The sequence below is a fragment of the Acomys minous genome, assembly GCF_964271855.1.
Source record: "Acomys minous genome assembly, chromosome: 8".
Taxonomy (NCBI): Eukaryota; Metazoa; Chordata; class Mammalia; order Rodentia; family Muridae; genus Acomys; species Acomys minous.
In genome coordinates this window covers 3,306,583-3,325,745 of record NC_140489.1, presented here as the reverse complement: position 1 = coordinate 3,325,745, position 19,163 = coordinate 3,306,583, and the positions used below count along the sequence as shown (strand labels likewise).

Sequence of the window (19,163 nt, the reverse complement as noted above, 5' to 3'; positions counted from 1 at the left end):
TCTGCATTTATATACAGTGTTAGTTCTTAAGTTTTTTGACAGTTTTGTGCTTGTATTGTATTTCATGCAATGTATTATACCGTATTCATACCTCCGTCCCTGTCTCGTCCCTGTTCCCACACTGCTGACCCTCCTTTCCAGCTAGTTCCCGTCTCCTTGTGTGTCTCTCCCTCTCTCTCTTTCTGTGTGTGTAGGTCTGTTCCTTTGGCTTTTTGAGGCAGTCTTGCTATGAAGCACAGGATGGCCTTTAAATAGACCTGTAGGTCAGGGATGTGTCTCCGTGGTCCAGAGCTATTCTAGAGGACACAGGCTTCACTCATTCCTAGCACCACAGCGATCGGCTGTGGATCCAGCTCAAGATCGGACACTCTCTTATGGCCCCAGCATGCACATAAGTAAAACTAAGTCTTAAAACAAAATAAAAAGAAATAAATACAGCATGCCTTATGATATGTCTCCCCTGGGTTTTATATCATATATTAGGTATTATTTTCCCATTTGAGACAGGACCACTCTGTGTGCCCGACTGGCCTTTAGCTGCGAACCCCGTGTTTCAGTTCAGGTGCTGTGCCTGTAACCTGCAGTACCACACCCAACTGTACCTTAGCTTTTTAGCTACTCAAAAGCCCAACTTTTTGAAATTTTCAAGTGAAAACTTGCAGGACATAATTAAAGACAATGGGAAGTGTTAATAGGACAGAGTAGAAGAGAAGGTCAGGCTGCCTCGAGAGGGACGAGGGTGAAGGGCTTCACACGTGTTACAGGGGCTGACAGCAGCGGCAGGACCACACTTACTGACCACGTCTGTGTGCCTGGCAGGGTGCTCTTTTCCAGGTGTTATTTAACGTCACAATAATCGCAGATAGATGCCACTATTACATCTTACAGACGAAAAATCTGAGGAATATAAGTTAAATAAAGTATCAAAGTTCAACAGTGTGTTAGAAAGCCAGGGTTATACCTGTAGTCTAATGATAAGCCTGTTCTTGTCATGTCTGTTACTTTATTGTAAGTTTTGTTTGATTTTAAGCCTTTTTCTGTTCTAAATTAAGCTATTTCTTGTTTCAGCCCCTTAGAGTCAATGGTGTTAAGGTTTATACGGAAAATGTAGACAAAAGACAAATTATTCTGGACCTTCAGATTAGGTAAGTTTTTATTTGTGTTACATTTTTGCCGTGACTACTGGCACATGGTGTGCACTCGGCCATATGTGTAAGATGAAGGATATAATCAATTGCTTGCCTGTTCTTCATTGCAATTTGACTAAATTCCTCCAGATCTAGCTGTTAACAACCTTTGAGTTCCTGATAGTCTAGATAACCGTCATCCATTAAGTGTCTTAAATATGATGAGAGTGAGGTGGTGTGGCAGCAGTTAGGAGCACATGCTGCTGCTCTAGACAACCTGGGGTTGATTCCCAGCAGCCACCCAGCTCGGGCGTCGGTAGCTCCAGTCGCAGGGGAGCCAGTGCCCTCTCCTGGCCTCCACAGGCACCAAGCCGGGCACATGGACATATGTGTGGGAACAACACCCATACACACAAAAAATAAAATAAATTTCTAAAAATGTCTTGAATAAAAGAAATCATATGCTCTATAAGAAAACTATAATAAATAATCTTTATGAACCTTAATATAAAAGTCCTTAACAAAAAATTACCAAATTGAATCTAAATTATACGCCATCAACAGGTAGAATTTATTCCCATAATGCAAATGTGATTCAGGACATGGAACCAGTCTGTAAAATACACTTCTTTATTTTAAGAAGGTGTGTGTGTGTGTGTGTGTGTGTGTGTGTGTGTGTGTGTGTGTGTGTGTGTGTGTGTAGGGGGTGGGTGGTGGGGAGTCCTTTGTGGTTTTCTCTATGGATACAGAAGATTTGTTTAACAAAATTGAATGCTCTATGATGATTTCAAAAAAGTTTAACCTAGAGCAGTTAAAACAGTGAAATAAAAGGAATCCAAATTGAAAAGCAATGTTTACAAATGATGTAATCTTACAAAAAAAATCGACAAAAGTTGTAAAGCCAGGCGTGATGGCATATGCATTTAATCCCACCATCTGGAGGCAGACCGGCCTAGTCAAGTTCCAAGGCAGCATGTAGTGAGACCTATCTCAAAAACAAAGCAAAACCAACAGCACCACCTCTTAAAACTAAAACGAGTTCAGCAAAGTAGCAAAATGCAGTTAAATCAGTTGTGTTTCTGTACATTAACAATGAAGAGTCCTAAAAGGAAATAAAGACGATCTCCCTTGGAATGGGCAGCCCGACTGCTGAGATGGCTGCGTGCTCAGTCCCCAGAACCCACTGAGAGGTGTCCCCGGGTGGAGGAGGCCGAGCCTGGGGGGTCTCAGATGCTGTGGCCAGCCAACCTAGCCTTCAGTAGTGAGCCCTACACATGCACGAAAGACTTTCAGAGTCAAAGGCAGATGGCTATTAGCAATTCAATCTTCTTCCTCCTCTTCCTCCTTCTCTTTTTATCATTTGTGAGTTTCCAAAGTACACCAATCTAATGATTGTATAGACTTTGCCAGTTACCTTTGTTTTAGAAGGAAATGTTTAATGTCTTCATCTTTAAAATACTTGATACTTGTATAAGCACAGTTGTCATCAGCAGAATGAAAGAGGAGGCACCAGATGTTAGCCGTGCCCCATGAGGCTTGGGTACTAGCTCCATCGAGGTCCACCTTTGTCTTAGGCTAGCCCGTGTCCCAGAAGGTCTATCCTGGGGCAGATGATACACTCCATGGGGATAGGAACCTTGTGCTTATTCACAGTTAGCATAAAATAAAGTATTTGAGGCAGGCGTGGTGCCGCCCACCTGTAATCCCAGCACTCAGGGAGGCAGAGGCAGAAGGATTGTTGTGCATTTGAGGCCAGCCTGGTCTACAGAGCGTGTCCAGGCTACACAAAGAAACCCTGTTTCCAAAACAAACAAACAAACAAACAAACAAAGCAAAACCAATAAATTATTTGACTAATTCCTTTAATGGATATCAGTTTGAAAATGCAGCTTTAACAGCATAAACACTCCATTGTATTGTATGTTTTAGACAGAAACCTTAACTACATTGGAAGCAAGATAGAGGAGAAGTTAAGAATTGGGAAACAAAGAAAACATGTATTGCATTTTGTGTTGGTTTAAAAAATAAATGTTTATGATTATTTTACAACAGGTTATTGGTAAGTTGAGCAGCAAAGTAGAGAATAATTCTCAATGTGAGGAATCAGCATACAATTTTATTCAGAGAATTTTTAAAAAGATTTATTTATTTACTATGTATTCAGTATTCTGACTACATATTTGCCTATACACCAGAATATGGCACCAGATCTCATTATAGATGGTGTGAGCTATCATGTCGTTGCTGGAAATTGAACTCAGGACCTCTGAAGAGCAGCCAGTGCTCTTAACCTCTGAGCCATCTCTCCAGCCCCCTATTGGAATAAATTTGTTCATATGCTTAGACCAGGGGTTCCTAGCCTGTGGGCCATGACCATCGGAAAACACATATTTCTGATATCTTAGGAACCGAGACACTGCGCAGTAGCAGAATTAGTTATAAAGTAGCAATGAAAATAACCTTATGGTGAGAGGCGGCCACAGCGGCAGGCCTGTACTGAGGGGCTGCCGCAGCAGGAAGGGTGAGCACCACTGGCTTAGACACTTCCTGGTCATTATTCATCAAAGCCCCAGACCTGCGCACGTAGGCTTATGGTTACCCAGCTTCTAAGAACTGAGGACAAGGGTTGTGCTGCCTAGGTTACGTCAGCTTGACACAGGCTAAAATCATTTTTAAGTAGGGAATCCCCAATTGAGAAACTACGTCTATAAGCTCAGGAATATAGGCAGGCCTGTAGAGCATTTGTTCATTAGTGATTGATAAGGCAGGGCCCACCCACTGTGGTGTGGCCATCCCTGGGCTGATGGTCCTGGATGCTGTAAGAAAACAGGCTGATTGTCTTGTGGTTCTTCCTGCTGTGTGCAGTTTATTTTATTCATGTGTAATAATATAAATGTATATGTTAAAAAAAGAAACATAATTTTTAAAAAGCACACACGGTATCTGTCTATTGAGTATGGCAGGGACTAAGCAGGTAGATGCATTTACAGATGTGAAACTAATTTATATCAATTATTACAGGCCTCAGGGGCAGGAACATACCACTGAACATGTAGCGAGGTCAGAGGACATCAGTCCAAATTAATCTTTAAAGAGTTCCCTATATTGTTTCCTCTACCTTCATTTTTTTCTCATCTTGGACAAAATAAGCTTATTTTCTTCAGGAAAAAAAGAAAAAGAGAAAGAAAGAAAGCAGGCTGAGCAAGCCATGGGGAGCAAGCCAGTAAGCGGCACCCTCCGTGGCCTCTGCGTCAGCTCCTGCCCCCAGGTCCTGCCTGGCTGAGTTCCTGCCCTCACTGCCTTTGATGAGCTGTTAGGTGGAATTGTGCCTGAAATAAGCCCTTTCCTCCCCAACTTGCTTTTTGGTCGTGGTGTTTCATCACAGCAGTAGTAATCCCAGCTAAGACAAATGAAATCCCACACCATCCCATGTGGAATGTGTTCAGCATTTCATGTTTAAGTTGGAAATAGATGCCTGTTTGCAGTGTCATAGTAAGGAACGGTTTGTTTCGTATTTGTGTTTGAAGTTAAACCCTGAGTAAAGTGAAGGTCCAGAACAAGCTGTTTCTAACCCCTGGTGTCATGAACCCCTGCGCCCTCTGTGTGAGGCTGTGTGCTGAGGAGAAGTGTGGCAAGGCCCACTGCTGACAAGATGAAATCTAACCTTTGTTGTCTTTTAAGCAAGGTTTTGTTATACAAATAAAAACACCTCCATCAAAGGAGTGGTCCCGAAATAGTACATTGTTATTATATTTTTCTTTGAAACTAGATGTTATGCTTTTAAATGTTTGCTTTTTGAGATAGGATTTGAGCTGTGTATAGCGAGGGTGGTGCTGTTCTCCGGCTTGTTGCTCTGAGCTCTGAGATCCAGCATGTCGTCCATGCCTTAGGTGCCAGACAGGCGGCCCACCAGCTGAGCCACATCCTCATCCTTTTTGGTTTTGTTTTTTTGTTCTGTTGGCTTTTTTTAGTTGTTGTTTTGTTTTGTTTTAGTTTGTTTGTTTGTTTGTTTGTTTGTTTTTGAGCCAGAGTCCTACACTGTGCATTCCAGCCTGGCCTCACTCTGGTGGCCTCCAGCTTCAGCCTCCCATGTGTTGATATGTAAACTCGGCTAAGATTTGTGTGCATAGCAACAGCAAGTGCATAAACATAGTGCTGCCCACAGGGGATGCAGCAGTGCGGCCAGGCAGCCTGAGTCGCAGACTAGTCATACAGTGTTGGCTACATTTCTTCACCAGTTTGCCTACAGTATGAGGATGGCTGTGTTACCTTCATTTTGTTTGGTATGTGCTTTGCAATGCCTAATCTTAGTATATAACTAAGGATAACTAATTCCATTCACTTTGTGTAATGCAGACTTTTTCTGTGCTAGTTTTGTAGGAAATTGTGAGATTGATTTGGAGATCAAACGATATTTTTGTAGAGCTGGTGTGAAAAGTATTCAGGTAAGTTTTTCAAATGTTCATTTTAAGAGTTTTCTACGTTGTATTCCGAAAGAAAAGCTATGAGGTTTTTACTAGCTAGGAAGGCTTTTGAAGTCAGTTTCTATTTGTGGTTATAGTTGAATAAAATGTGAAGCCATGTGCTCCACCGTCACCAAGTGCCCTTACAGAACCATGTTTTTTGACTTGTGGTTTCCTCTCTGAGTTCAGATCCATGGGACAATGCGGGTGATCCTGGAGCCCCTGATTGGGGACATGCCTTTAGTTGGAGCTCTGTCCCTGTTCTTCCTTAGGAAACCAGTAAGTACACGTTTATTTCGTAGTGCCATGCTTGTCTTCCCTCTCTGTCAGTAGCACAGGGACACAGCAGGGCGGAGTGGAGGAACAACCCTGTCCCCAGCCCTCCCACCCTCCCCCTTCTGCTGCCTCCCGCCTCGCCACGCCTCGCCTCACCTCGAGTGGGGCTCTTATCTCTTGATAAACAACAGTCTTCTCTGATTAAAAAAAAAAAGTTTGTAGAAGTTAGGAAGAACATTTTTGACTAAGTAAGTTGAAGCTAGCTTTAACCTGTCACTAAGTATGATTTTATAGCATTTAATTTTTTTTTTTTTTTTTTTTTTTTTTTTTTGGTCTTTTGAGACAGAGTTTCTCTGTGTAGCCTTGGCTGTCCTGGACTCACTCTGTAGACCAGGCTGGCCTCGAACTCACAGCATTTAATTTTTTAATCTTCCTTCTTCTAAAACTAAATATTGTTTCCTCTTACTGACCTGGAACTGTGATTAAGAGGTCAATTTGAGTAAGTCATAAACGATTAAATAGAAGCGCTTTGGCATAGCCCCAGATTAGTCTGATGCAGATGTTGTATCCCTAAACACTTTAAGGCAATGCCATGCCTGTAAATCTCCCTCTGACCTCCTCCTGAGATAGATGATCCTTCTTTTTAAGGGTGTATTTGATGAACTACACATACAGCTCTGAGTTGTGCTTTTAAATAGAATTTTTGATTGGTCTTCTAACACCTGGCTAGGCATGATGTTGTCACTTCATATTTTTAGATTGTATTTCTTTTAGTTATTGCTGTAAGTACCCTGTTACCCTATTACACATTATTAGCCTGAAAACAAGAGAAGACAGTTTTTTCTTACTTTGTCGGACAGGCTACTGCGTGCCTAAGCCCCTGTAGCCTACGCAGTGTCATCGTCAGTGCCCTCTTCCTTGTTTTTACTGCTGAGAGCTGGAGGCGGGCCTTGCGCATGCTAGGCAAGCAGTCCGCCTGCAGCCAGAGCCCAGGCTCTCATTCCTGCCTCATCCTGCACCCAAGTCCCAGCCGCAGGAGCTAAATGTCCTGTAGGAAACTTTTTCTCCTTTTCCTTTCCCCCAGAATTCTATCTTAAGCCGTTTGTTTCACTTATTTCTAGAGGATTTCTGTCTACCAGGACAAGTTCCCACTGTAGCATTGAAAGTTGTTCAGCAGAGGCCATTAGTGCTCAAGTGAAGGGCATAGCTGTCGCTAGAGTTCAGGGAGTCTAGTGAGCTGACCTTCAGGAGGGACACTGCTTATGGTCCTTGGCAAGTCTTCTGGGGAGGGACTACTAATAGCATGTGTTCATTTGTATAATTTGTCTCAAAAAAGTTGATGAAAATTCTTACTTGGTTTTTGAAAATATGGGTATACCAAGGCCAAACCAAGGGTACCGTGAGTGGTGCTTTTTCTGCATGAAAACACGCCTGTTGCCTCCACTGTTATCATTTTCACTTTCTTTAATGTATTGAAGTAGCCTAAGTACATTACAGTTCAGAAAGCTGTCAAGGAATCTGTTAATTTTTACTTTATGAAAATTTTGAGAAATAAATCTATAAAAGATTTAAAGTACGTCTTTTTACTCTCCTACCGGTTTTAAAAAAAAATCGGCTTATGTACTGACTCCATTAACGACTTTTTAAAAAGTTCTTTAATAAATTGCTAAAAACTTTATCTGTCTTTGAAAATATTCTTACTATAAAGATCCTCTCCCCTAGAATAACAAAATGAAGACCTTTAGTCTTCCTCAAAATGTAACGGTGCTCTTTCATGGCTTGGTTCCTCCACAGATGAAGTCACTTGCAAAATAACTTAAAAGAATTAACTCCCAAAGGGCTGTGAGTGCCAAGAAGAGAAGGATGAAGCTGAAATGCTCAGACTCACCCTTTTCCTTATATGGTGACTAAAGCCACTGAACATGCTTTAGAGGGAAGGGAAATTTTTTTAGTTACTTTCAGCTGGAAAATATGAGAATTTATTACCATTAGCTGCCAAAGAATCATTCCTGAGTCTGGTGAAAAATACAACTAAGAGGGCTTGTGGTTTTACTATTTTTTTTTTCACTGCCCAGATGATTCAGAAACAAGTGGCAGAGATTATTATAAAACTCTTACATGTTTTTCTGCCTGTCAATTTGTTTAGCCAGTTTAGCCAGTTGCCACAGTGCTTGCTGTGGAGGGAACAGTGAAAATCCTGAGGTGATGAAGTCAAGTGAACAATCCAAGTGCAGTAGTGGTGTGCTTTGCACACAGGAAGCAGCTGGGTGACAGCCTTGCAGTGCCTGGTCGCTACGACGCGTCTTCGTGCTGTGCCATTTCAACAGCCCATTCCATTTCTCTAAGTCCCAGGCCCCTGTCTGTGACACAGGAGTGACACTAATGTCTAACTCATGACTAAATGTCTGTGCTCTTCAAAGCACACAGTGAGCCTTTACGTTTTTAAAACATTAAATATAGGTTAACATTGTTCAGCACGGCAGGGGGAAAGCATGGGTAAGTGTTGTGATGGTGGGTCGAGCCCAGTGGTAGACTCCTCAGCTGCCGTGTGTCAGCTCAGGGGTTTGAATCCCTAGGACTGAGAGTTCTGATAACCAAAAGGAGGCCAGGGAGCTAGCTTAGTGAGTAACTGGCGGGCTGTGTACTTCACGGAGTAAGGACCTGACTCCAGATGCCCAGAACCTATGTTAAAACCCAGGTATCTGAGTGTGCATGGGCGGTCGGACAGACTGACAGCTTTCCCAGAGCCCACTGGCCAGCTGGTCTAGAGCGCTAGAAACTGCTGTGCACAGTGAAGAGCAAAAGAGGAAGATACCCAGTGTTGACCTCTAGCCGACGTGTACAGGTGCATGTGCACGAGGCCCCTCACACATACACAAAAGCAATGATAGTTTAGAAGAACCAGAGCGTTCCTTTTTGTCACTGGGCATGTATAGGTGACTCAGTCTAATTAGGTAGATTTTGGATATGCCTAAAGCATACGTTATGAAAGGTTTGTGTCAGTGCAAAAACACAACTCTTACCTCAAAGGGGATAAGGTAGTTTATTTTGGAGTCAACTATGAGTGACCTTGGCCTGGGAACACAGATTTAGGTTATCCCAAATTTAATGGTCCAAATGTGGTAACAGTTTAAGGAGGTTTTTATAGTAACAGAACAAAGTCATAAATAAAAGCACTTTTCAAGTAATTGATCGAAAAGTTAGGTAGGTTAAAGCAAAGTAGAGCAGTCTCTGCTCTATGCCTCAGATGCGATCTGATGACATTCTAAGCATTATGGCTGGTGAAAGCTAATGGTCTCTGATACATTTTGAAAGTTTTTTTCCTGGGAGTCACAAAGATGTGAAGTCAGACAGCAAGGTGGGCAAGCAGTGACTATCAGGGAGCTAACGTTAGCTCACAGTGAGTTGTAATCAGACCTCTGGGCTTGGAAAGCTCTAGGCTTACAATCACTGCTGTTCTTAGCATTAGTTAGACTTAAAGAAGGCCCGTGGGAGGCGCCTTCCTTTCTAGGTGTTTTCAGGGTCTTCTGTTACCTTTATATCCCTGGAGTACAGATTATGAAATCAGTTCTTTCCCAGAAGTACCCCACAGAGCACCCATACTTGCTCTGTGTGCTTTTCTTGAGAAACTGATTTCAGCCAGGTGAAGGGGAGCTAGTTCCTGGTGTTGTTTGAACCAAAGATTTCATTTCTTTGTCAAGTAAAAGTATCTTCCTTTTAGAGTTATAGAAAGAACTTGAATCTTAGTGGGCTAAAATCCCAGAAATCAACACATTTTAAGTAAAGCGAGTACTAAAGATGATGAGAAATTTTTTAAAAATAGAAATTATTTTGTTGTGCAGTTGAATCTCAGAAGCAAATTGGAACCAAGAGTGTGAATGCTTTTGCAGCTAGAGGAAGACAGTGTAGTGTGGTGGTTAGGGAGCCTCTGGAACAGCGGGAAGGCTGTGTGGTATGACTGGCTCCATTTTCTCTCTCTGAGAACAGCTCTTGCTTTCCAGGCCATGTCTGTGAGTATTGTCTATGTGACTCTTTTCTCAGGTAGACCAGATGTGGGATAAGAGAGAGTCAGCACAGAGGCTCATTGCTCCGTTCTTGCAGGCACGTCTGCAGACAGGCCTGTAGACTCAAACCACACCTTACATAGCTCAAGCGTACTTATTATGCTGAGTCCGCTTTGACCCTGTAAAGCCTCTGGCTTGATGTCTTTAGTTGTTTGGATAGTCCTGCCGTCTCCTCGCCTGGTGCCGTCCTGAGTCTCAAAGTGGAGCTCTTCACTGGCTGCTTTCCTTTCCTGTACTTCGTGTCTGTGACAGGTCTTGTGGGACAGGCTGAGCCGAGGACTCCGTCTTGCCCCAACCCTCCAGGAGTGTTCTCCCTGGCTGATGTGTACACAGTGTAGGTGTACGTATTCTGGGACCGTGTAGGTATGCACACCTCTGTGCTGGGGGTTCCTGGCTCACTCACCCTTGGGCGGCAGCATCTCCTTGGAGTCTGGCCAGCCCCTGTGGGAGCCTGTTCTTCACTAGACCCCTGCTGCCTCTCCTTCCTCAGAGTTGCCTCAGAGGAAGCATATCAACCTGTCTCTTCCCGTAGAATAAGGAAGATAATCTTTAGCTTTACTGTCAGCCCAGAGCTACTAAATAAAAACATTAGGGCAAAACTCCACTGAAGACGAGTGGAGCCATCAGCCTTCATTTTTGACAAACTTCTCAGATGACCTGCCTGAGACATGTGCTATGCAGTCAGTGCTCAGGGCCAGTTGCTGCTATCAAACCATAGCTTTGCTGCATCCCCCAGATAGCCCTGTCTTGAAGAAGTAGAGAAGAATATCTCTAGGTTTCTTTTTTATTGTTCATTTAGTGTATGTGTGTATGTGTGTGTGTATGTGTGCGCGTGTGCGCGTGTGTGTGTGCATGCACGTCAAAGTCAGAGGGTAGCTTATGGGAGTGAGTTCTCTGCCATCTTAATGACCCATTTGTATGGTTTTCATGAAATTTGTGCTCATGTTTTGTGTTCCAGGTAAAACATGGCATTCATTCCTAATCACGGACCGCACTCTACATTGTGCCTGTGCCAGAGCTCAGGGATGATGTCCTGTGTTTGGACACACATACTCCACTTATGCCTTAGTTTTTGAATTAGAGATCTTAGTTACCCAGAGGCCCTGGTTTTCACTGTCTTAACAGGGGTTTTTAGGTAGATCAGGAGGGACCATATAATTTTAGTTGCGTTTCCAAGGATGCTTTTCAAAGGGTTGCCATGATCTCATTCCTCCTGGTATTTTTTCACTTGTGTCCTCATGAACTCACTCTTTCTCACATGCATTCTCTCACATACTCACTTGCACTGCTATATAGACTTGTCTCTCACACACTTGTTTGTCTCACTCATCCTCGCAAACACCTGCACTTTCACAACTAATCTTTCTCAAGTGGTAATTTTAATGTGAGTGATCCTTCTAGGCTCAGATGTTTGAATGATTGGTTACCCAGATTAGTAGGACAGTGGGGAGGATTAGGAGGTGTGGCCTTGTTGGAGGAGGTGTGCCTTTTGAGGGTGGATTCCCATTTAGCTCTGGTTCAGGATGTAAGCCCGCAGCTCCATGCCTGTCTACCTGTTGCCATGGTCCCCAATAAATGTTTCCTTTTATAGTTGCCCTGGTCATGGACTGTCTCGCAGCAATTAAGACACCTACTCATCAGGCCAGCCGTTGATCCCTTGGGAGGCAGAGTCATGCAGATCCCTGAGTTCAGTGCCAGCCTGGACTACAAAGCGAGTTCCAGGACAGTCAGGGCTACGCACAGAGAAACACTGTCTCAAAAAATGAGAGAGACAGAGACGGAGAGACTCATTCCCTGCGTTGATTTTTGCTCACACTCTTTATTACTTTTCCTTTGGCCATGATAAAATAACCCTGACAAAAGCAACCTGTGGGAGGGGCTTTCAGCCCCTGAACTTTCAGCTCAGCCCATCATGGTGGAGAAGTTAAGGCGGCAGGAGCATGGGGAGGCTGGTCACATGGCCTGCACAGCCAGGCACAGCAAGAGACGGTGCTTGTGTTTAAAGAGCCTCTTTCTCTCTCTTCTTACTCCATGTAGGCCTCTGGAATGATGTCAGCACATCTGGGGCTGCTCTTCCACCTCAGTCAATGTAACTGAGATAATCCTTCTCAGGCATCCCAAGTGTGTGCTTCATAGGTAACTCTAGGTCTGTCAAGCCTGCGACCATTATGAACCTGCACACTCACGCTGTCGCACACTCACACTGTCATACACTCACGCTGCCGCACACTCACACTGTCGCACACTCACGCTGCCATGCTGTGTTTCACGCTTGATCTTCTCTCCACCTACTCGTTTTTTTCGCATTCATTTTTCTCTCAGACTCATTCTCTCTTACACCTACTCCCCTTCATACACACTTTACTTTCTCATATTCCACTCTGTTACTCTTATTTTCTTTTTTATGTACGAACTTGTCTCTTGACACAATTTTTTTTCCCCACGCATCTTCGTGCACAGACACACTTATATTCTTACCCTTCCTCCCTTACCTAACCCTAATGCTTTGAACCTCCCCATAGCCTGGGTCTTCCATATTAGAGTAGCTCAGTACCGCCTTCTCCTGGACCCGTTTCCCTAACAGTTTTCCTCAGGACTTGAAGACCATTTAGTTGTTTCTTATTCATTCCAGTGAGACTCACTTGGGAGCATGGCCTCTGTGTGTCACCCACAGCACCGTATGCTGCGCAGGTCGAGGGCACAGAATCTTGGAAGGAAGTGCAGCGTGGTAGCCTTCTGTAGACTGAGGAGGAAGGTGGACGAAGCACACCGAAGGCAGGGAGCAGGAGTGGGTTAGAACAGGGCTGTTCTAAAAACCGAGCACATCTTCCTACGTGGGGCAAGTGGGAAGATCATGTCACTCTGTCCATCTACAATCTGGCTGTAAAGTTCAAAAGCCACAGATGAAATCACTCCATCTAGGACCGAATTATCTATAAACTCAAAGGCAGTGTTTCTCAATTCTGTAACTAACTATAAATTTGAATACTCACAATTAAGACGAGTTTTATACACAATTTTTAAAATGTTTATTTCTTTAGCTTCTTTTTAAAAGTTTATCCCCAAAAGCATATTTGTGCATTAGCTTTCATGCTATGCAAAACATGGAAACTTTTTCTGCTTCTGTTACCATTTAATCTTTTGTTTTGGGGGTAGAATTTTAAGACTTTTAGATGGTCATTAGAGGTGTTTTTCCCTCTAGATGCTCATAAGCAAAACATTTAAAATGTTCTCTTATGAGATTTAATTTGCCGGTTTTGTCCATATCACTTAACTACCAATAGCGTGCCGATGATTCAGTGCCATATCGGGCCTTTGCCATCTTAAGCCATAGCTGAGTATCAGCTGGTAACCATCATACCCGCCTGTTCAACCAGAAGACTGCTCCTTGGAGGTGGAGAAAGGAGCGGAGTCTCTGGGTAGCTCCATCTCACAGTGTAGCCCAGCCTTGCCTCCCGGGCCCTCGTACATGCTCTACCACTGAGCTGCACTCCTAGCTTAGAGGCATACTTTTAAAAAGAAAACAAGTGGAAATTAGCCACTAGATACTTTATAATGATACCTTATTTTGGTTTATTTTATTTTGGTTTTGGTTTTGGTTTTTCTTGACTCAAGCAATTCTCCTGCCTCAGCCTTCAAGTAACTGATATTCAGAGTACATTGCAGTGGCCACGCTTTGTGCACAGTTACTGTGGGCGCATCTTAGACTCTGCCAGCCTTGCTGAGGAATAGCAGTGCCTCTGGGGAAAACTGAGGAACTGTTGGATCGTTGTAGTTACACAGGGGGGTTTTTTGTTTTGAGTTAGAATGTGGTAAAATACGTAGGCTATCGAAGCTGGTACTAGGAATGTCTGTCAGCTGACTGCATGGAACGCTGTGTAATACAGGGAGCTTGACAATCAGAACTGGGCGGACGGGCCTTTGTGGGTCTTCATTTATCATGCACGTCTCTTGTTTTGACAGCAAGTGGCTTGTGACACTTATTGTTACTATTTGTTGTGTTTTTATTTTGTAAGATTTTCATTTCTCTTTTGTCTGTAACACAATTCTGGTGTCAGTTGAAGCTTTTTCAGCTAAAGCTAGCCCCTGTTTCCCCTGAGTATTTTAACAGATCCCAAAACAACAGCTAAAATTAGTTTTCCCCTGATTTTTCTAACATCTGTCTTTGTCTTGTCAAGGTATTTAACAAATCCAAAAATGCCTCATAGCTACTTAGAACCATAAAAGAATCTCGTTATAATGACAATTTCACGTATTCATCACCACATTGTTTTGTTTGTTTTTTGAGACGGGGTTTCTCTGTGTAGCCTTGGCTGTCCTGACCTGGCTTTGTAGAGCAGGCTGGCCTCAAACTCAACAATTTGCCTGCCTCTGCCTCCCTGAGTTAGGAGTAAAGGTGTGCACCACCACACCTGGCTTCATCACCACATTTTTAAACGATGACAACATTAACAAATACTATTAAAAGGATTGTTAATTTTCTTTTTCAAAGCTTTTCAAAGCATTCTGCATAGAACTCTATTTAACACTGTTGAGGCTGTACCGAGATGGAGTTGGGCTGGATATGATTAAGATACATTGTGCATATATATATATGTACGACATTTTCAAAGAATAAGTATGAAAAATAAATACATGAAGATTTAATTTAATGCCTTTCCTCCTAAGACCCATAAATAGCATAGTGTCATATAAACTATACCTAGGAAACTTGCAACTAAAGTGGGTTTTTTTCCTAAAAAAATTATTACATAGCATGTTTTGGATATCGTCCCCTTTATTGGTCTCTTATACTAGTTTCACTTAGTCTGATCTAGAAGATTCCATATGCTCCCCTTCAATAAGCTGATCCTCTCCTAGAGTCTGTATTTCTCCCTTGACCCGTATCTCTCTATACAGTACTACCATAAATAGGTACCTTCTGGTAAGAATACATAAAAGGTACTTGGATTTGAACTTGAGTTAAAAATATACTAGAAATGTAATACAAATGTGTGCTTATTTCCTAAAGTAGATTTGTGATCAACAGAAAGAGCTTTTATAACTAAATAATAAAATTGTGTCATAAATGTCCTTTATTTTTATCTTAAAGGGTATATTTTAATATATATTTATTTACATATAAATATATATCATATTCTTTCTCCTACTGCAAGTTTTTCCTGAACCTCTATAATCAACATCATGCTTTTCACTTTGAAAAAAAAAAAAAAGAAAGATAAGGAAAGAAAAAAATAAAATTAACAAAACAAAATAAAAAATACCAAACAATATTAACAAAACAAAAAACAAACCAAAAAAAACCCTATGGTGTCCATTTTGTGTTGGCCGGCTACTCTTAAGAACGAGGCCTGTCCTGGAGTGTGGTGTGTATATACCCAGTGTCTGTCCTTCTCCCAGCAGGCATCAGTTGTAAATAGCTCTTGATTAGGGGATGGGACTTTGTGCTCATTTCTTCTGTGGTAGAATTTTTGTCTGACTTGAACTTGCAGGTCTTGTACATGCTGCCGTAGTCTGAGTTCATCTGTGTTTCAGCCCCGTCGTGTCTGGAAGGTGCTGTTTCCTTGGGGTCATCACCATCTGGCTCTGAGTCTCCCACCTCTTCTTCCACGAAGAGCCTGAGCCTTGTGGGGAGGGTTTGATAAAGACGCCCCATTGGGGCTGAGTGCTTGCCTCCCTAGTTATGGGCTCATGATAACATCTGTAGGAAGTGGCTGTGATGAAGGTGGAGTGATGCACGCTGACCGTGGGTGCTGCAGTGCGTCCTTAGGAGTCATTTGACTGCTCTGTTCGTTGGTTAGTACCAGTAGTAGGTCCCCCTATGGACTGTCCAGTTTGAGGTTCGTGGCCACTTGAACAGTTAGCAGGTATGAGCTGTATGCCACAGTCCTCAAATCCAACCAAGAAGCGGCTGGCTACTTCCATAGTATCCTTGCCACTATTGGACCAGTTTATCTTGCACACAGGTTGCTGTTGGAGGTGGCAGGGTTTTAGCTGGATGAGACTGATGATTACTTTTCTCCTTTGCTGGCATTTGTAGTACCTCCCAGTGGTGTTGGAGCTTCTGGTTGGGCTCCAGCTTGATCCTCCGTGTTCAGTGTTGTTAGTGGAATCTTCAGGAGGGTCTTGGCTTTATGCTATGGAGGTTAGCACATCATGTTCCCATAGGTGTTCAGCTGCTCCTTTCCGGGGAGGGGTTGCATTTTTTGTTTTTGTTTCGTTTTTTTGAGACCTAGTTTGCTGTGTCGCTCTGACAGCCCTGGAGCTCACTCTATAGACCAGGCGGCCTTGAATCAGAGATCCACCTGCCTCTGTCTCCAGAGTGCACGACTTAGAGGCATGCAGCACCATGCCCAACATTCTAGGTTTTCTAATAATATCAGAATATTTTTCTGAGGTAAGGAAGTCCTGCTGGCCACGGTGCTCATCAGTTACCTAAGTGACTTGAAATATTGATGCAGAGCCCAGTGCTTTGGAATTCATGGCTTTCCCAGCACTGTAGCCCTGGTCGTGAAGCCCATCTCACATCTCTGCTAGTGGTCTGAGAGCTCGCCTAAGCCCTGGAGTCAAGTGGGTTTGGTTTTATTTTGGGTTTTTTGTTTGGGGTTTTTTGTTTTGTTTCGGTTTGGTTTTTGGTTTTTCGAGTCAAGGTTTCTCTGTGTAGCCTTGGCTGTCCTGGACTTGCTTTGTAGACCAGGCTGACCTCGAACTCAAAGCAATCCACCTGCCTCTGCCTCCCAAGTGCTGGGATTAAAGGTGTGCACCACCAAGCCTGACTTGTTTGGTGTGTTTTACGACTTTTAAAATTTTTTTTTTTGTAGGACCATATTTAGAGATCTTAATTGGGGGCTAGTTTGTTGTGACCCTGGGGCTATGATAAAGCCTTGGTTTACATTCAGTTTGCAGTCCAGATTGAAGACTGACTCTTGTCTTCCATTCAGTTTTGCTGTGGTTGTTGTCTTTGGTTGGGTTTCTCTGTGTAGCCCGGTGGTCGTGGGACTCGTTCTGTATAGAAGGCACTCTGTGGTTTTCCAGCCAGCTCTCTGTGTAATGGAGAGAGACTGCAGTTTCCCTTAACATGTCCTCTACAAGTAGGAACACTGAATATTTTGTTGTATACAGTGTCCATTTTGGTTAAGAAAATCAGCATTTACAACCTAATAATTTTAACTGTTTATGTCTACTTAAAAGAACCCTAGTTAAATATGTAAGACTGTTTGAGAGACTATAAACACTGAATAGACAGAACATGTTCCATTCATAGGAAAATGCAAACAAAGAATTCAGTGTAAAGCACCATTGTTCAACTAGCAGCTGAGGTGAGTTTTAATGTCTGTTTTTGGTGACAGCGTACATCCCATACAATTGACATAATAGAAATTTAAGTATTAATTTAGAGATCATTAAGTATTGGTACTGAAAATGATACTGAAAACATAATCTTTAGTGTCATGTCCTACTTTGAAACTTTTATTTTTCATGGTACTCGTGTGGCGTTTTCTCCTTGTACTGCAGATCTTGGGGGTTGATGCAGGCTTGACGTCAGGCTTGTCTGGCAAGCACTTTACCTGCTGAGTTATTTTGTGGACTCATGCCCCACTTTAGCATGTTGGTCTGTGTGTGCATGTATGAGTGGATGTCCATGCTGGGCATGGTGGTGTGCATTGTTAACCCAGCACTCGGGCCAGCCTCTGTGAGTCTAAGGTCAGCCTAACAAATAACAAAAACAAACTAACAAAACAAAGGGTATTAACAGAATTGTTAATTTATAATAAAGGAGACATTGAAGATATTCCAGGGACTTATGCATAAGAGGAAGGGCAAACAAATTATTATATGTTTTAAAAATATTTTAATTTTAGTTTTATTTTATATGCATTGAAATGTAAGCGCCAGATCCCCCGGAACTGAAGTTACATACAGTTGTGAGCTGCCATGTGGGTTCTGGAGATTGAACCCAGGTCCTCTAGAAGATCGGACAGTGCTCTTAACTACTGAGCCATCTCTCCAGCCCTATTATATGTTTTTAGTAGAGAAAACTATGGTGTTACCTTATAAAGTAACAGCTGAGGCGGGTAAGGTCTTCATGTGTAACAGAAGAAATCTCTTTGATGTGTTACATATTGGGAAAAGGTGTGGCAGTATTTATCATACTTATTTTATTTACACAAATTTATTTGTATTTGCTGTGATTCTTGGAAACAGTTTTGATATTTACTGTTTTTCCTCCTTTTTAAAACACAGCTTTTAGAGATTAACTGGACAGGACTGACTAATCTCCTGGACATCCCTGGACTGAAGTAAGTCTACTTGGCCTGCTTGCATTTGCTGCTCCTTCCAGGCTGGGGCTTCCCTTCACCTTTATTCTTGAGAGGGTGGGTCAAAGGGAACCACAGAAGTGGAAACTCTTCTCCAGGACATTGTTCTGGAACAGGCTGAGTCACCACGTGCACATCCTCCTGTGGGAGGGTTAGCTTAGTCACTGTCGGTGCCTGACATGGTAGTTGGGGACAGAGGACAATCTGTCAGTTATTGCTTAGCAGGAAAATCTGAAATCACAGTCTTCAAAATATACTTTTTGATGTTTTCATTATTTTATTTGAAGTTTAAAATGTATGTCTTATTAGTTACTGGTTACATTTGCTTCTAATGGATATTTTTTAATATCTGGATGGTTTTTTTTTTACCTTTAAGTAACTTACAAATTCAATTCTAAAACCTTGATTTCAGACTACTTGTTCCTATTTCTGTATGCTTTTTTATGCCTCTGAAAATAACTGCTAAAACAAGGTTTTGTTTCATCATCAGTCAAAAAGTAGCAGCTTTTATAATCTGAGACATAGTCAAAAATAAAATGTACTGTGGTTTACCAGGTTAAGAGAGGGCTGTTATCTTTAAAATATCTCTGGACAGAAAAGTACAACTTTAAAATGTTTGTTGATGAGTTTATTTGAATCTTGATTACAAGCAAAACACTGACAAATTGGCACAATAATTTTTTTTTTGTATTGAACTCAGGATTTTGCTTTTGCTAAGCTACATTATGCCTCTGAGCTACACATCCAGTTCTCAAATGATACCTTTTCATTTCTAAATAGTACTTTTAATATTCAGTGTGGAAACAACGCCTTTAAAATTGAGTGCTGTCTCTCAGTCAAGATGTGGGTATTGCACACCTGCTCTGAGCCAACCACTGGTCTTAGCACTTGGCATAGATGGGAATATCAGTCTCA

The 19,163-nt window shown here is 42.3% G+C and overlaps 1 protein-coding gene across 4 annotated transcripts in view; it reads left to right on the top strand.

Moving 5' to 3' along the window:
* ESYT2 (extended synaptotagmin 2) overlaps nucleotides 1-19,163 on the top strand; it is an 81,085-nt gene that overhangs the window by 26,429 nt on the left and 35,493 nt on the right. For all 4 annotated transcript variants that reach the window (XM_084792798.1, XM_084792797.1, XM_084792796.1 and 1 more), the window contains exons 4-7: nucleotides 1,069-1,145; nucleotides 5,500-5,572; nucleotides 5,780-5,869; nucleotides 18,175-18,230. In XM_084792798.1, coding sequence (XP_084648924.1) covers nucleotides 1,069-1,145; nucleotides 5,500-5,572; nucleotides 5,780-5,869; nucleotides 18,175-18,230 — 296 coding nt within the window. The remainder of the gene's footprint in view (nucleotides 1-1,068; nucleotides 1,146-5,499; nucleotides 5,573-5,779; nucleotides 5,870-18,174; nucleotides 18,231-19,163) is intronic.